The sequence below is a fragment of the Nanorana parkeri genome, unplaced genomic scaffold, assembly GCF_000935625.1.
Source record: "Nanorana parkeri isolate BGI_ZX_2015 unplaced genomic scaffold, ASM93562v1 scaffold617, whole genome shotgun sequence".
NCBI lineage: Eukaryota > Metazoa > Chordata > Amphibia > Anura > Dicroglossidae > Nanorana > Nanorana parkeri.
In genome coordinates this window covers 167,520-182,464 of record NW_017306885.1, presented here as the reverse complement: position 1 = coordinate 182,464, position 14,945 = coordinate 167,520, and the positions used below count along the sequence as shown (strand labels likewise).

The 14,945-nt window shown below is 40.3% G+C and overlaps 1 protein-coding gene across 1 annotated transcript in view; it reads left to right on the top strand.

Moving 5' to 3' along the window:
- Positions 1-14,945, top strand: part of SPIDR (scaffolding protein involved in DNA repair) — a 363,404-nt gene that overhangs the window by 342,451 nt on the left and 6,008 nt on the right. Inside the window, exons 13-14 of the mRNA XM_018562962.1 lie at positions 10,678-10,882; positions 11,289-11,435. Coding sequence (XP_018418464.1) covers positions 10,678-10,882; positions 11,289-11,435 — 352 coding nt within the window. The remainder of the gene's footprint in view (positions 1-10,677; positions 10,883-11,288; positions 11,436-14,945) is intronic.

Here is a 14,945-nt window from a genome sequence, read left to right as displayed (position 1 = left end):
TATATAATAACACACATTCTTTTTTGGAAATCTAGCACATACCATCTGTTTTGCAGCCAATACTCTGAATCTGTTGTATCCCTTTCAGTCCCACGCAGGGATTAGTGCCCCACACACTTGACATTCAGTGCAGACCCAGTCCTCTGTGAAGGAAGTGTCTTACTACAATAAGGTTTATGCAAGTGATTGTAATGTAATGATATATGCCTTAGCAGTTGTTATTCTGTCTGGAGAAGCCGAGTATCTTCTTGGAAATGTGTCAGAAAAAGTGTGCCCTTATCCTACCAATCGCTGATTTCTGTCATCTACATGCAGTGTTGTAATAGTTAAACTGCTGTAAATTGGTGGGTTTAGGCACACACGTGGGTTCAGACTACTTCAACAACATATCCTAAGCCATTGTGTGGAGGAATAAAACATCTTTGGCTCAATGAGCATTACCCTTGTTTTATATGTGTGTATTCTATGATATATGTAAATAAAACTCAAGTCTTAGATATCTTAATATCATATTCTCTTTGTTCTGACACCTTAATAGTAAATTCCAGCTTTTGAATAAAATTAATAAATGCACACTTCTTCATAAGAGAAAACATGCGCATTTATTGTTTTTTTTTTTTGCACAGGGGCCAGTAAAGCATTGTAATAATCAGTAGATCACGGGTGCAATGCTATAGCTACTGCAGCCCCTTCCTCCCATCTATGTCCGTACCTTAGTGCGGACATTCAGTAACGTGGACAGGAGGAAGTGTCAATAAACTACAGTGACACCAACACACTTGGATTGCATTGAGAACTACAGGTCCCTCTGCCACAGCAGTGGATCTGTGAATGAATGAAGTGGCTGTGTGAGAGAAGCCATGCAATTTATTTAAGCGGGGGGGCGGGGCTTGTCTGGTCTGCCCATGTTTCATGTTACACCATAAATGTGGGTGTAACATGAAACATGGTCAGAAAGGTAAACTTAGCCTTTAAAAATCACTTTTTTCCCCCCTCTAACTGCAAGTTTATATATCCAATATGGGTGATGTGGTGTCTCGATCTATTGAATCAGTGACAATGCACATCATTACTTCTGTAAGGGATTGGACAGAGCAAGTGGAAATACATGAAGAATGGATTTAACACATATTACCATATGTTATCTGATTTCAGAAATTCAAGTCAACACACATTACTGTAGCATAAGGGGTATTTTCAGAACAAACTGTAATGTACAGTTATGGTGAGAATCGGCCTCACTGACATAATTAGTTGTATTACAATGCAGATTGGTGCGTTACAAAGCACAAACCAAACTACATGTCACATGGGAATTTTAAGGCAGTTTTAATCCGCTTTTGATCACAAAAACATCTCAGCAGATTAAGACAATTTACCCACAATAGTTTCTGTCAACACCATGACAAGGAAACTGTTGGTGATATGTTGCCTCGATCCGCTCCATTGCTTTTTCAATGAGGGGCTGGTGGAAAGTGTTGGAAATTACCTAAAAAGTGCTATGTGTGGCCTGCTAGCGGGAAAAGGGATTTACAGAGAGTTTAATCTTTCCCTAACCAAATATTATAGCATGCATGTACATGACCATGCATTGCCTGTTATCCAAATCTTTAAAAAAAAAAAAAAGTGAAGTCACAGACATCTTGCTTGTGTTAATTATTTCAGCCTTTCAATCAATAAGAATGGAAAATATTTGAACATATATACATACATATAGTACATCTGCACAGCCTATTCACCAACACACATAATAATAGTCTGTCAGATCTAAAGGCTGGCATGTCATCAGCACTCCACAGGAAAAAAAAAAAGAGTGCTGTTCTTTGCAGGGGGGATGATGCTTGAAGTACATTTTGACCTCCTCTAAAGTCTTTAGGGATCACAGCTTGAGACCGCCTGCTTTATGTGCCCTGTATCTATACAGTATCATCTTACAAAACACATTCAGCAACAGGCTAAGAAAAGAGTTAGCGTGGGGAAAATAGTTATCCAGGAGGCCTGCTTCTGCTGAAATCCTAAAGGAAAAAGTAAGGGCTCCAGCATGATCAGGTCTGTGTGGTAATTGTAGATGAAAGCTTACAAAGTTTCCATCTTTCAGGGATACTGTTACAGTAATGGCAGACACTGCTGTGATTACTGCCCCCTTGTCTCTGCATAGCTGTCTGTCTAGTTGGCTTGGTTTGTGCCTTTTTTTTTTGTTATTGTTTGAAAGAACAGAACAGATTGGGCTTTTTTTTCTCAATTATTGTGAAGGACTCTAATCCACCAATAATAAATGTCTACTGTATTCCCAAGTCATGGAGACACTATTGTGTCACTTGACAAGAATAATAGCTGTGCACTTACATTGCCTTCATTATGTGCACATAAAAGAGTCATTGTTGTATGGGCTGTTGGCACTTGTGTCTTGAAAGCCAAACAGGAAAAATGGGACACATTCTGACTGGGTACATCAACAAATTCAGGTTTAGCTAGAACTTAGTTGTGTATCGGGCTTTTGTGCACTACCTATTTGTCCATGCTGAGAATAAACGTTAATGCATGTCAACAGGATGGTTTATCTATTTTAAATGCGCTAAACTTAAAAAAATGGAAAGGACTCCAGGTTTTAGAAAAATGTATTGCAGTGGGGCTGCCCTTGCACAACAAGGGGTAACGGCTCGTTTTGGCCAAGGTGCTCAAATAAAGAAGAAATACTCACCGGCTGAGGTCTGCACAGCCTCCTCTACCCTGGGCTCCAGCAGTCTAAGCCCGGCTGCAATCATTTCATTTAACACAGTCCATTCACCTGTATTAGAAGTGAGGACACCGAAGAGAAGAGAAGTGAGCGGTCATTGCCGCAGGACACAGGATCAGGCAAGCATTTCTTATTTATTTGAGCATCTAGACAAAAACGAGCAGTTAACGCTTGCAGTGCAGGGGTAGCCCCACTGAAAGGGTTACTCTTTCTAAAACATGGAGTTCTTCTTTTAGATGCATATTTAACGAAAACAAAACCTATTTGGCTGAAGACAACTTAAGGCAAACAATAAGTCCGTGAACTGCAAATACTATACAGGAATTATAACAGCTGTGCTAAAGATGGGACATTTTACTCACTTTACCGTATGTGAAGTCTGGGGTGTCCAGGCCATTTTTTTTAGTATTCAGTGCTGAGGTATTTTGATTGACATTTATTCATTCTTGCAACGCTATACTGAAATGAATTTTATATCATTTTTTTGGGTGCGCATAAAGCTTTCTTTTGGTGGTATTTAATCACCACTGGGGTTTTTATTTTTTACTATATAAAGAAAAACATACAGAAAATTTTGGGGAAAAAAAAATGTTTTCTCTACATTATGTTATGAACCATTGTAAATAAATATTTTTTCTTCATACATTTAGGCCAAAATGTATTCTGCTTTTTTTTGGTCATGTCAGGTAAATAGACACCAATCTAATCTACCTGTATGATCTTCTTTATATCTACTGTAGTGCAGAGGCCTGTCTGATAGGATACAAAATTATTGGATGTTTAAGTCAGTCCTCATATTACATTCTCATTGTATAAAAATTGTACAATCATATTGTAACATGTATGTTGAGGTTAATGTCTACACCACACCCACACATAAAGGGGTTGATTTGATAGAGTAGAGTATGTTTACTGTGCAAAGGAAAGTGACTTTTCCCTTCGCTTAGTGAATGTTGTGAGAATTCACTTTGTGAAGAATACCCAATCATGTGCAGAAAACAATTTTTTTGATGGATATGTTTGGGGGATGGAAGTCATCAGAGCTTCACCTCATTTGCTAAGCTAAAGGAAACTTCCCATGAAAAGTGACAATTCAACAGCCTATTTTCATTTAGTAATTAAGTCTCTAAGGCCAGTTTAATCAGACACTAATTAGAGTAAATATGTTATGAAGGAAATACAGGGGATGCCAAGGAAACCAATGGCATTCTGAAAATGCTAGTTGACCGGCAGCTATGCTGCCCCACTATGTTTGATACTTTCAGCTTCACAGACCCGGGGCAATTATGTGCATCAGGAGAGTTGAAGAAGTGTCAAATGTCCCTATCTGAAACTCACAATTTTAAAGTAAGACAGTCAAAGTCCCATGTCTTTCTTATGAAGGATTCATGACAGCTATAGGGTTTGTTTTGGCTGAAACTTGAGCTTACAGAAGAAACATACATGGGGAGAACAATCCCTATAGTGTCCCAGGTTGGAATCAAACCCAAGAACTAAAGTTGCAAGATACATATGCTAGCCACTTTTCTGTAATATTGGTAGAATAATTGATTTTACTTTGTTAGGTGTTGGCACTCACATTGTGGAGAATTGTATGACTGATGCATACATATCTATAATCAATTTTTAATAACAATACGAGGCTAGAAATCTTCAACTAAGCTGATCAAGGTTATCTATGGCACTTGTCTTTAGAGTTCATCAGTTAGTAAAACATCCATTAAAACACTGTACCATTATCAAAAGATGTCATTGACATAGTGGGTAATGGATGTAGAAAAAATGTGCCTGATTTTGCCATATACTACAAAGCAAGTAGGACTATGCCCTTTAATAACCAGCGTAGCTTTAAGCGTTTGGAAGATATAACACTTTGACAACTGTCTGTTGTTTTAGCAAGTGGAAGTTGGTATTTTTTTTTTCAAGTGAAGATCAAACAATCATCTTGTAAAGATGAAAGGGGAAATTTAGAGTGTTTACCCCTTTGTACCCATCAGATTGCGGTGACGTGGATGGAGTGGTGGTGATCCCTCTTCTCCAGGGTGGCGTAGCGATTGGACCAAGCGAATTGAATGCTCACCCAGCCTCAGGTGAGTAAATCACCAACGCTTACACCCTGCTCTACCACATTTATTGCGCCAGGTAGTGGTGCTTCCGTCTCCAATTTTTTGTTTCCTTAAGATGAAAGGGGCTTTCTTAATTAAAAAAAAAACTAATACGGAACTATTTTTTTGTTAGGGCTAAATATAGAATGGAACTTTATTTTAAAATATTTTTTTAATGTTCATCGCCCTGACAATGCCATTCTTAGAATGATGCATGGTGGGTGGTCACTAGGGATGCACCTATACCATTTTTTTCAAGACCAAGTACTTCAGCCGATACCAATTACCGATACTTTTTCTTCAAATGACATGCCATATTTTCTAAAAGAATACAGACTAATGGTTTTAGGGCAGTTTCTTTATAATTATGAAGAACTGTAACGCAATCCATGATTATTCGGCAATGGAGAATGGCAACCAGCTCTAGAGGATTACAAATCCCATTAATCCATGATTATACAGCAATGGAGAATGGCAACCGGCTCACCTGGGCTGTGTGCAATCTCAGCAGGGCTACGTGTGGGTCTTACCAGGGCTGTGTTTGGATGTCACCAGGGCTCCGTTGGGTCTCACCCAGGTCTGTGTTTGTGTCTCACAAGGGCAGCCTTTAGGTGTCACCAGGGCTGCGTTTGGGGCTCTCCAGGGTTTTACTGGCAGGTGCTGGGCGCCAGGGTCTCCAGGGCTGCAATTACGTCTCACCAGGGCAGCATGTGTGGCTCTTCAGGGCTGAATGGGTGGGTGCCAAACACCAGGCTCTGCAGGGATGTCCAGATGTCCAGGGCAGTGCTGGTCTTGGGAAAGAGAAGGAGGAGATGTGAAACTGGACCGTCACTGCCAAAGACAGCTATCACGAGGTGCTCAGCAGGCTGACTGAGAACCCCAACAAGCGTGGGACATCAGCCAGACAAAGTCATTTAAAAATGTAAGTGCTCATGAAATACTTGTACAAAGCACTGTATATACTCATGTATGGTTCTCTGCACAGATATATACAGTAGCTTGCAAAAGTATTCAAAACCAACCACCCCCCCCCGGCATTTTTTTCTATTTTGTTGCATAACCCGCTGGAAATAAAATGGATTTTATTTGGATTGCATGTAATGGACATACACAAAATAGTCCAAAATGGTGGAGTGAAATCAAGAAAATAACTTGTTTTAAAAATATATAAAAAACAGAAAAGTGATGCGTGCATATGTATTTTACCAGTTTGCTATGAAGCAAGGAGCACCATGAAGTCAATTGTATCACAATAAATAATATTTTGATTTGTCAAAGTGGTAGGCATGTTGTGTAAATCAAATGATTCAGCCCCCCCAAAAAATCAATTTCAATTCCAAGTGGTAGTGCAACAAAATAGGGAAAATGCAGAGGGGTGAATACTTTCAAGCCAGCGTGTGTGTGGAGAGAGAGATTGGTAATTATAAAACTGTGAGCATCCCCTTTCAACAGTCTTTGGACTTAACATACTGTATCTTGCTCTCCTGATATCAAGTCTGTGAAAAGTCGATCTCATACGAAAATCGTCCGATAATCGTAAGGTGTATGGGCACCTTTACACTTTGATCTTGTCAGTGCCACACTCCTCACCATTTTCCTTGGAGGACCTCTGGGGGTACTGTTATAAGAGATTAATGAAGGCTTGCATTACTGAATACTACTTGAGAGTATCCCTGGCTATCATTCTGATGCTTTGATGTCCATGTTTTCTGAATTGCTGACCCAGGACAAGTATAGAAATTAGTAGTTTTGGCACTTTTCTTATATTCATTTAAATAGTTATTCAGGTTAAAAAAAGACACAAGTCTATCAAGTTCAACCTATAGAGATAAGAGGAAAAAAAAAGAAAAACCTAAAACTGATCCAGATATAATAAAATAAAACCCTATTAACCGCTTGCTGACCAGGTGTTTAGACCCCCTTCCTGGCCAGGCCATTTTGCAGTATTCAGCGCTGCGGTACTTTGACTGACATTTATTCCGTCATGCAACGCTGTACTGAAATTAATTTTATACCATTTTTTTTGGACAGATAGAGCTTTCTTTTGGTGGTATTTAATCACCACTGGGGGTTTTATTTTTTACTATATTCAGGAGAAATTACTGAAAATTTTGAAGAAAAAACGTTTTTTTAACATTATGTTATAAAACAGCTAATATTACCCACTTTTTTGGTAAAATATAAAAGACGGGGTCACGTCGGGTAAATAGACACCAAACATGTCAAGCTTAAAAATTGCGCGCACTCGCGAAATCGCAAAAAACTAGCATACCCAAAATTGACCATAGGCGACGCTTTAAAAGCTTTTACCGCTCATCAGTTTAGTGTTATCAGTGATTGATGGCCCGACGTTCGCGGCGATATGTAGCATGTGCGGCGCAATCATCGTTTTCGCAGGTATGCGCACCTGATGCATGTTTGCATCCGTGTATGTAGGGGTGGGGACTTTAAAAACATTTTTTTTAAATTCTTTTTATGTGTAACTTAAACATTTTTTGGGGGGAAACTTTACATTTTTTTCCAATTTTTTTTCCACTTAACTTTATTGCTATCACAGAGGGGGCTAAGAAACCCCTATATGTGATAGCAAAAGAGGTGACAGGTCGTATTTATGGAGACATCAGGGGTCTCCCGCTGAAGAAGCTGATGAAGCAGAGATCTGCTTCATCAGCTTCTCTCCAGCATCTGAAGCTGGAGAGTGACGCGAGAATGCGGAAGTGCTGTAATATACACCACTTCCGCATTCTGACAGCGGAGAGGGGACTGGAGGGAGATCGTGAACCGACGTCCCTCTAATCCCCTCTCGGAGAGCCACTATGCTGGCCCCGGGCTCGCACCGGGAGGGCGGGAGCCGCGGAGGGGGGGCGCACATATCGGGACCCCCATACAAGCGATCCGCCGGCTCTATAGCCGGCGGATCGCTTGTATGTTAACAGGCAAGGTTTTTAAATTATGCGTCTTTCCTGCTCGCGCGCACGAGTGGGCGGGACTAACAGGACGTGTATACACGCCCAGTTACATCCAAGAAGCTCCCGGCCGGCCGGCCGTGTATGCAAAACGCTCCAAAAGGGGAAAAAATTCCTTCCTGATCCTATAAGGCAATCGGATATTCCCTGGATCAACAATATTTGGTGCTTAACTACTTCCGGGCCGCAATACGTTTATATACGGCGCCCCGCAGAAGTCGTTAGAACAAGAACACGGCTGCCGGATCGTTTGTACCAAGCTCTGCTGTCACCTCTAAATAATTTGGCACCAAGCTGACTATATGGACCATTTATGTATTTATACATGCTGATCATGTCCCCCATTAATCGCCTCTTCTCCAGAGAGAACAAATTCAGGTCAGTTAATCCCTCCTCATAGCTGAGCTCCTCCATGCCTTTTATGAGTTTGGTCGCTCTTCGCTGCACTTTCTCAAGTTCCACAACATCCTTTTTGTGAACCGGTGCCCAAAACTGAGCTGCGTATTCCAGATGAGGTCTTACTAATGCTTTGTACGGGGGCAGGATTATGTCTCTATCTCTGGAGTCTAGACCCCTCTTAATACAAGAAAGTATATTGCTTGCTTTAGAAACTGCGGCTTGACAATGCATGCTATTATTCAGTATGATCTACCAGAACACCCAATTCTTTCTCCATCATTGACTCCCCCAAACATACTCCCCCTAGAGTGTATGAAGCATGCATGTTTTTAGTCCCCAAGTGCATAGCTTTACATTTATCAAACCTCATTTGCCAAATAGATGCCCAATCACATAGTGCGTGCAGATCTACTTGTAGGTTGGAGACATCCTGTAGGGACTGTATTCCACTACATAACTTGGTGTCATCTGCAAACACAGAAATAGTACTTTTAATCCCCAACTTTATTTAATTTAAAGCATGTAGTTCTGAGACTGACTGAAGCATAAAACATATAGCAATTTTAGAAGTAGGCCTGCAATGGCAAAATGCTAAATGCCTGGCTCCAATGCAGATCACGAGAGCTGATTTCACCTGCTGTTTGTTTGACCCAGCCTGTGACACAAAGTGCTAAAGTTAGAGGAAGATTATGACAGACAAGGGACTAGCGTTCTCAGAAGGAGGTCAACAGCAGCAACACCTGTATTCCCCTCAGCCCACTTGTTCATTCCATAACCCATGTTGTCATTCATTTTTTCATTTTTAGATGTGCTATGCGGCACATTGCATTCAAGATACTATTCAGTTGACTTTAATGAAGGGGGAAATGCATCCAAAAATGCAGCTTGTCTGTTTTTTTGTTTTGGCACAGCATGCCATAATGTGAAAACTGCTCTATTAGAGATCATTACTTTCTGAATTGTCCTGCATTTTATCCAGCAGCTTCTTTGAGCCTTTATTGCATCACCATTGAATAGGGACATTATATCCGGTCTTGTCAACCAGAGAAAAAGAAGGAAGAAATAAAGGAAAGAACTGCTGACACTCACCTGACAACCTGGTTTCTGTGGGCTGTGAGTGGGAGCAATCCCTGGCAGGCAGATTCTGAAGAATGTAAACTTGAGTGGGAGAGGCTTTGGTTCAGTAATTATCCAGGTTCAACTTGTCATTACAACTTTATTTTTTCTGTTTGAGATTTATGTGCTTCTCGTTTTTTTCATTTTGAACTTTCTGGTTACCTAACAAACCATTGAATATTGATCATCTGATAGCGGCATACCAGAAGTAAGGCTATGAGTGTGCACATTATACATCGGATATTTTACAGGGCTGCTTAAAGAAAACCTAAAACATTCAGGCTGCCATTGCTAACCTCTCCTTTTTAAAATGGTAGCTGCCTAGCAGTGTTATTTTCATCCTTCGGCTTCAGTACTTTCAGCCACTGAACTGAAACAAATATGCAGATTAGTTTTCCTGATCAGCTGACTTCACTTACTTTCAGATCAATAATTTGAAAAGCATTAGGAAGAGAGAGGCAACTAATATTTTAAAAAGGTTGACAATGGCAGCTTACAACTTTCTGTTACTAAGGGCCCGTTCACTCTATTTAGGTCCCCACACAGCACCATGGTGTGCTGCAGTGCACTGCAAAAGAATGCATCATGTCTGAATTTTTTGCAGCACACCGCAGATTAAACCCACGTTGTGGTGTGAACAGGGCACATAAACCGCTGTTTTCTGTGTCTCCAAGCAGTGACAGGTGTTGCTCAGGTGCTGAAAAACGCCAGTCACCACATCTAGTATGATTGGGTCTTAAGGTTTTCTTTAATCATAGAAAAACAACGTCAGATGTTGATGATGCATTTAAACCTGATTCTAATAGCATATAAAGTACAGTTTGTGTCAAATTGTCTCTCTTGGTTAATTTTCTTTTACACATACCAGTATTCATTTTCCTCTTGTTGACCTTCTATCTGGCCAATTCCCAGTTGTAAACATGCTCAGTCCAATTTTGTGACATCACTGAGCTTGATTGAATCAAATTTTTGCCTTGGACCCAACAGCACAGACAAATGGTGGTATTTAAAGTGACAGTAAAAACAGGAGTTAAATCTTAAAAATGCATTCAAGTACCCTAACTATTAACAAAAATGTAGCGTATTTGTGTATCACTCAGCTGTAGATCTTCAAATCATCTCTGTTAAACCTCATTGTACACACATAGGCCGAGAGGGGACCAAGCAAAGACACTAAAGTAAAATGTGCCAACTCCCTCTTTTATATGTTATTGATTTTTCTGGGGTAAAAAAATGATGGAACACGAAGTTATAAAACATAAACTGTCTGTTTTCTAGCAGCTTATCTGACTAAACGCAGTATGTAAGTATGAGATCTTTGCATCCACTAAAGGGTTGTCATTTCACATTACAGATACAAGGTAACGTACCATTACAGAAGGAGTTTTGGATATATGTAACAGATGCCACCCTTCAGGTGACGCCAGAGACATCTAGAATCCCTAAAATTCTCCCAGTGTGTGTCTTACCTTCTTGTGCAGTGGATAGTAGGGTGCTAGAGGCCCTTGCCAAAAGCATTTCCTGCAAGATGCTTTTTAAAGATGCAGTAAAAGAGAATGGTAAGTTACCAGAGTACCATATTATCTTTTCAAAACTAGTGTATGAGTGGATTTGAATAAGAGACAAAATGATCTGCTGGAGCAGCTGGTGGGGTTCTTGCTATAGGATTATTGTGGATTCTTTTATACAACATCAACACCAATTTTGAAATTCAGGGTAAGGGGCCTTTTGTGATGTTTCTGTAATCTACTATATAGTGGAGATAAGAGATTTAAGTAATGACTTGTTTCAAAATGTAATATAGTATAGACAATATTCTGCCTGTTTTGTTTGCTTTGCGCTGTGCTTTAGATTTCTTTTTTATTTCTGTGGAAAAATTCATTCATTTAGTTACATGAATCAGTTACTACTCTTATGGATGATTGTACGGCTCACATTTTGTTTTTATCTTCTTTTTTTTGGCAGGCAAGATAATTTGTGTAGAACGCACAGTGCTTTCATTACAAAAGCCCCTTTTATCCCATACTTCTGGCGTTAACGAGCTGACATGTCCTGTTACACTGGACGAACTGGATTCTGCAAGTGAGGCAAACTCTCTGTGCATTGTGACAGGTTGGTACTGGGAGAAAAATGACAGACACATGTCATTAAACACTTTGAGTCAGATAAGTCCTGTGAAAGAACGCTGTCACTACACTGACTGCAACATGTCAGTACAAATTAGGCAGCATCTAAAAACGAAACAATGTTATTCCTAATATTTAATCACAAAATGATAGGTGTGTCATTTGATATGCCTAACAGTTCTAATAACGTTATTTAATATGAACCGTGAATATGTATATTGGAGGCAAAAGTGATCATCAGATGTTACAAAGGTATTTTGGTATATTTCAAACTCCCAGACACGTCTTCAGATGCCTAAAGATGCTGCAGCATTTTCCCAGCTGGCTGGCATCTGTGTTTAATATTGTGTGAAACCTGCAATCAAGAACAGTTATATAAATTGTATTAGGACAGTGTTTACAGCGTGGTGCCAATTACCACACTTAGAAATCACATTGTTGCTTACTGAAAAATCTGTTCCACTTCATACTGCACAAAGGTAATTAGCTTCAGTCATATTAAAACTGCTTAAACCTTAGGCAAGAGAGTTGGCAGTAAAAAAGAATGCTAAATCTGAACTGCATTGTTTTTTACTGCACGCTCTGAGCTTGTGTATTCTGCAGGAAGGAATGATGATGAAAGTATCCCTCTGTAGCCAGCCTTGTACTGCTAAAGTCGGGTACGCATACAGCAAATTTTGGCCAAATCCTGCTAAAATTTGCTCTGTTGGTGACCCTATTCCCTCAGCAGAACTGTGTCATTAGATCAATTTTTGCTAAAGGTACATGTTGCAAAATTTTCAGGTGAACAGTGCTTGCAGCCAATCAGCCACAAGCACCATTGGGTATTATGTCAGAATACAATTGAAGCAGGGAGGAATTTGTCCATCCACACTGTTCAGGGCGGTAGATGGAGTAGTCATTTTATATTTTTTCTTTCAGCCCATAGGTTGAACGAAGAAAATGTATGTATGTATATAGTACATTAGGCTAGGTTCCCATTTGTTTTTATAAGAACAAGTGCATTATTACTTATGGCGTGCTGGACAACACAGTGAAGGGAATTTATCAAAACTGGAGCAGAGACAATCTGCAGCAGCTGTGCATGGCAACCAATCAGCTTCTCTCTTTCATTTTCTAATCTTAACTGAAGAGAGAAGCTGATTGGTTGTCACAGCTGCTCCAGATTTTATCTGCTTTGATAATGCCCCCCCCCAGTATCTTCAATATCACCAAAATACCAGATATTAGTGCCTGTTCACACGACGTCCGTTTTCTGTGCTGACCTGATCCGTACGCTCCTGCACTAAAAATGCATCCCAATGTACCCTATGTGTTTTATGGGCTACAGTTCTCACGTGCGCAGTCCGTTCAGGTTACGACAGAAAAATACTGCATGTCACATTTTGTACGGTGAGGAAACGGTCCGGAAACTCAAAACGCGCCAAAAACGCACTGCACTTCAGCTAACATACTGACAGCCCCACTCCAGCAACAACAAAAAAAAAAGAATTTTTTTTTAAAAACTGAAACGCATCAAAAACGCGGCAAAAACACATAGCACTGCGTCTGCAGATCCGGACCTGATCAGGACCTGAAACTCATGTGAACAGGCCCTTAGGGTCTGAGTAATCCTGCTGCTGATCTGTTTAAAACCTGCCCTCTTTGGGTTAAATATTAAACACTTTTGTGGTTTCAAAACTGAAGTAAAAACACCAGATAGTCAACAGTTACTAACAAATTAGTCATTTTACTTTTTTAAGCGTTGCAAAAGAAAAAAAGTTTGCATGTCCATCAACCCTTGGATATGCAGGAGTTGGCAAGGTCAATAAAGCAATATGTTTCTCCCCAGGTTGTCTGGGCTGATGTTACAAGATAACACAAAGGTCACTCTGGTTGTACCCATTTTGAATCCTTATCTGCAGTGTCTGGTCAAGGTACAGGGCTGAGAGCTCCGACTTTGTGCTGCTTTTTGTTTTAGTGCTAAGAGATTTAATAAAATGATTTGAAATCTCTGAAGGGAGGGCAAAGGCAGCAGGAACTTTAAAAGTAAAAGTGAAGTTGGCTTTGTTTCATTGTGCACTATAACACTGCCATCTTGCTTTCCTGTGTGTCGTGTGACTGACTTACACCTGAAATTGTCAGTGTGCTGGTTATTTGTGAAAATTTTGTAGTCTTAAGGTGCCCATACACTACTCGATTCTCGTACGAGAATCGCGGGAAATCACGCGATCGTACGAGAATCGAGCAGTGTGAACGAAGACATGCGACCGTTTCTACTGTACGGTCGCACGTCTTTTGTCGAACCAACATGCTCGAAAACCCGCCGAGAATCCTGTACGATCTGCCCGTCCAAGGTGGGCAGATCGTACGAGCTTTCAATAAGCATACGACCATCGCAAGACAAAAGTCTTGCGATGGTCGTAAGGTGTATGGGCACCTTTAGTCTTTGACATTATTACTGATCTATAGAAGTTTTGTGGTGATGGCCTTCAAACCTGGAGAAAGTCTGCCCAAAGTAACCTTTGATTTATTTACAGCGATACGTTATATCTAAATATGTGTCTGTCATTGTTAAACTGTGTCACAAAGCATGTTTCCTCAGTCAAGCGTCCAATTAAGCGTCCAATTTGACGGATTTGACTTTGCTACAAATTTAGAATTTCCAGTTTTTCTAGATAGATGAACTTTGAAAAGAACTAGTCGAGTCAAGTGCAGCCCAATCAGCCACAGTGCGACAGGTGTCTTCAAGGCGAAGAAAAACAAGACAATTATAGAATCATCAATCTCTGTACATTATAAGTACCATGGGACATACATTGTTAAATGTTCAGTTCACAGCTCATGTGCCTGTTGAGTACATTTGCTGTAATTATAAAGAACGTGTTTGTCAGATTGGGTAGCCTTCACCACACATCTGGATCTCCCATTCTTCAGCCGTTCAATCCTGTTTGAGATATTTGGCGCTGGAACAGGAAAAATAATTATTGGGTAGGTATTATTGGGTAGGTACCCATCTTGGGTAGGTTGATCGTACTTGCGATCATCGCAAGTGTGCGCTTGTGCACACCGGCCCGTGCGGCATTTGTCTTACGAGCAGGCCACAAACCCGCCGAAAATATTCAGATTTTCGGCTGGTTTTCAAACATGTTTGTAAGACAAAAGACGTGCGACCGTACAGTAGAAACGGTCGCACGCCTTCCATTTCCCGCAATTATCGTACGATAGTCGGCAGGTGTATGGCCACCTTTACAAGAGAGTTTCATTCACCCTGTTTGGATTTATTTTTTTTACATTATGGAAACAGAGCAAGAGGATTAAGACCTAATCTTGAAAAGCCAGAGGCTCTCTCTCTTGGCGTTCTTTAGAGAGATATATGAAGCCAATAAGTGATTCACCCTACCAGTGCCCACTGAAATCTGAAAGCTCAATTTTGGATGGCCTCACTCGTTGAAATCAAAAAGCCATCATGGCTGAGTAAACAAATTAATTGGGTACAAGGATGGCTTATTAAAAC